At 46.4% G+C, this 3,710-nt stretch overlaps 1 protein-coding gene across 1 annotated transcript in view; it reads left to right on the forward strand.

Annotated features, from left to right (window-relative positions):
* The first annotated feature begins 541 nt into the window (after nucleotides 1-541).
* Rbp6 (RNA-binding protein 6) overlaps nucleotides 542-3,710 on the forward strand; it is a 652,248-nt gene continuing 649,079 nt past the window's right edge. The window contains exon 1 of the mRNA XM_018541612.1: nucleotides 542-1,074. Within this exon, the coding sequence (XP_018397114.1) occupies nucleotides 1,010-1,074 (65 nt within the window). The 5' untranslated portion in view covers nucleotides 542-1,009. The remainder of the gene's footprint in view (nucleotides 1,075-3,710) is intronic.

The following is a 3,710-nucleotide window of genomic DNA, read 5'->3' on the forward strand; positions in this document are numbered from 1 at the left end:
CCGTGGCGTTCCCCTCTCCGGTTAGCGAACATCAGGTGGGGACGGCGCAAGCGCAATCCTCTCCCCGATCCCCGCCGCCGCGACTGCCAACGCCGTCGCCGCCGATGCTGCCGCCACCGCCGACCGCCCCGCGCCGAGAGCGCAGTGTCGCGTCGAACCTCTCGCAGAGCGCGTCGCACGTCCGAGTACCGGCCGCCGCCCGTCATCAGTAGTCGCCGTACCGCGCAGCCACGTAACCTCTCACCTTCTTAGTTTTTAGTAGTCGGTAGTGTGGAGGAGAGAGTGCGGAGCGAGAGGGAGAGAGGCGTAAAGTAACTGGCGAAGGGAGATCAAGGGAAGAAAGAGAGAGAGAGAGAGAATAATATCGGAGTAAAAAGAGCAAGCGAGAGGTCGACAGCCTTTTTCCCTCGTGTACTCTATTAGTCGTCGTCGTCGTCGTATCGTCATCGTCATCGTCATCGTACTCGTCCTCCTCCTCGTCGTCGTCGTCGTCGTTGTCATCGTCGTCATCCGGCGCGACAGGCGCGGGTATATCCTGACCCGTTTCGCATACCTCCTTTTCGCCGTCAATAATTGCGCTCTCGTCGTAGTGCCGCGCGATTATCAGCGTACGCACCACCCTCCGATCGAAAGGAAAAGAGAGAAAGAGAGAGAGAGAGCTCCGAAACGTAGTTGGAGGCACCGGCACAACTGGAGCAAGTTCCGAGGGAAGTCTCGCGCGTGTCGTGACACCACCCCCTTTTCGTACGTCACGAGCCTTGCCGCGACGACGCTCGCCGCTGCCGTCGGCGACGAGATCACCGTCGCGAGCAACCGAGGAGCACCGCCGTCCGCAACTGCAGCAGCAGCAGCAGCAGCATCGTTTATCCCCACAATAACTACACTATAGAGACAACAACAGCACTTCCTACTTCAGATTCGAGCCAACTTATTGCCGTCGCTTCCACCCCGGGCACGCGAGAGCCTCGCGACGACGACGACAACGAGTAATCGTGCGCCGCGCGCTGCTATGGAGTCCCAGAATCAGGAGATCGTAGCGAGTGGTTCGCCCGCCGAGGTGCCGAACGATCCAGGGTATGAAGGAAATAAGCGAACGAAGGGGTGCGGGAGCTTGTCACCACGTGAACGGCGGCGCACACAGCCTCCGTTTACAATTCCCGGGCAACCACGAACGAACGAACGTTCCACACTACATCGACCATCAACGATCGACCACACGCGACAGAGAACGGATAGAAAGAGGGGGGAGGGGGGAGAGAGAGAGAGAGAAAGAGAGAGAGAGAGAGAGCGCGAGCGTGAGAGAGGATGTATGTGTGGGTGCGTGAATGCGTGGGAGAATATGAAAGGAGAAAGAGGACGGGCGGGAAAATGGAGCGCTTTCGTTCTCAGTGCGCTCGTCCTTGGAAAAAAAAGCTTGTGTTTCTGTTATCCTGCTCCGTGTCAGTGCTCTTGGTTTTTTAACGTCGCTCGCTTCTCAAACCGCCGCACTTTTCCTATGATTTCGATCGACTCCGACTCCGCGGTTGGCCGCCGCGTCGCGTCCTCAATCAATCCGCGATGCAGAAGCACGCATGGTGTTTATGTTTGCCGGGCGCGTGAATATGCGTGCCTCTCCTCGGACCGGTGGCGCCTTCTTTCAACGTTCGTTCGGTATACTCCCCCGCGTCGACGGGGGCGGATGGGAACGAGGGTGGGAGAGAGATGAATGGAAAGAAGGTGGGGGAGGGAGAGAGAGGAGATGCCGCCACCTTCGAATTCTGCCCGACACAATTTCGCGAAAGAACGCGAAATACATCCTGGAATTCACCACACACGTGAAGACACCACACGCCTCGTGATGGCCACGTGACTGGTAGATAGACTGATTCTTCCGGGCGAAATTACGCGTGGTCTGTCACGTGATTGCGCCCGAAATGGAGAGCAGGTGTTCCGCATAAACAACGTGTATATATAGTGCTCTTGAATTGGATTTTTCATCTTTTTTTCGCGATCGATAGCTGGATTAGTTCAATGTCAAGTATATATTTGATTTTTCCATATTCGATGAAGAGATTACGATAGTTTAGCTTCGGTCAATGAACTGATTACATTCTCGATTAAAACGATAGTGGGGTATCGGATCGATTCGTTCCATCGTACGTGTCCGACTTGTTGATGATATCTGTATTGTTCGAGATAATACGTAATGGTTTTATACGCAGCTTTGGTTATGACTAACGTATTTTAATTTGGCCAATCTCTGACGATTGTGAAATAATAAACTAATTAGTATTGGTTAGAGCTCAATGTGAGATAGTTACTTGTGCTTATCCAATGAGATCTTTGATCCTCAGTGAACGTTTCGCTTGATTTCGCCTGATTGTACGTGACTGATGAATCGATTAAATTATGTTGCTAACCATTATTACTAGCGTAAAATACGTAGAAATTGATCGATATTCGCTAGATCCTTCGATTAAATTGTTTATCCAACGGTGTTTGATTCTGTTTGACGATGTGATCCAACTACATTGAACTGTATCTTTAATTATACTGACGGTCATTCTTTATTGTTGTAGCGCAGGAATTTTCTATGAGTAGCTAATTTTGTCCTTAATAGTATTGAGAGGAAACGCAGTAATGCTCATGTTCTCCTGAATAACTCCAGACAAGATGCATATTCACAGAAATGTATATACACGTATATTTGTAAGAGATTATAAATATATATACACATATATATATATTTGAATTTATTAATTACTCTGACTCTCTTGGTTAAATGTTTTTTTTTGATCATTGAAGTACATTTGACACAATTTCTTTCACAGATTAGGAAATATACTTGAATTTGAGTTTCACACACTAGTATATTGAATTAAAGATTAATTTTGAAACATATTCATATAAGAAAATGATCAATCGTTCAAAGTATTACATAAATAATTTAATAAAGTTTTGTATATTTGCTTTTCGAATCAATATAAAATGTACTCTAATGTACGGATATACCATGAGATAATTTAAATAAAAATTGTGTGTTATGAAAAACTCTACATATTTACTTACATGTTTAAATTTTGATACTTTCTCTCTTATAAATGTATCAAGATTTTTCATCGAGTTTTTTTTTGACACGTCGGATATACTTTAAAAAGTATTCAATAGTAAAATAACGAGAGAGAAATACGTTGATATATATTCTATGTTGTTTGCATCGATAGATAAATGAAAATATAAACTTCTTTGAATGAATTTATCGAGATAACATCTTGATTATTTTTCTCTGAACAGATTAGCTTCCATCGGAGAGAGGCTGAATATGATTTTGAATTAAGTGATACTGACTTTTAATGATAAATGTGATATTGAGAATATGTATAATTGTCACGTTAAAATTATCTGTGTGTGTGTGTAGATACCAGTTCCAGATTTAACTCTCGCGGTGCTCACGAGTTAGGAAACGATAGCCCACTTTGATTCTTCCAATTGGGAAGCTCTAGATGGATAGGCGGATATAGAGGCAGTGCAGAGAGAAGGCGGGAGAAGTGACGGGCAGGAGGGGCGAGCGCGCGTGGGAGGAAGATGGCTATATCGTGGCTCGGAAAATCGATGTTCAAATGCGCCACCACGTGATTACGTCCACCAAGCGGGAGCGTTATCTCACCAGTATAATAATGCGAGGCGCGATTATTTGCGACGACGATGATGAAGAGCGAGCAGTAGTGGGG

Source organism: Cyphomyrmex costatus, unplaced genomic scaffold, assembly GCF_001594065.2.
Source record: "Cyphomyrmex costatus isolate MS0001 unplaced genomic scaffold, Ccosl1.0 scaffold296, whole genome shotgun sequence".
Lineage (NCBI taxonomy): Eukaryota > Metazoa > Arthropoda > Insecta > Hymenoptera > Formicidae > Cyphomyrmex > Cyphomyrmex costatus.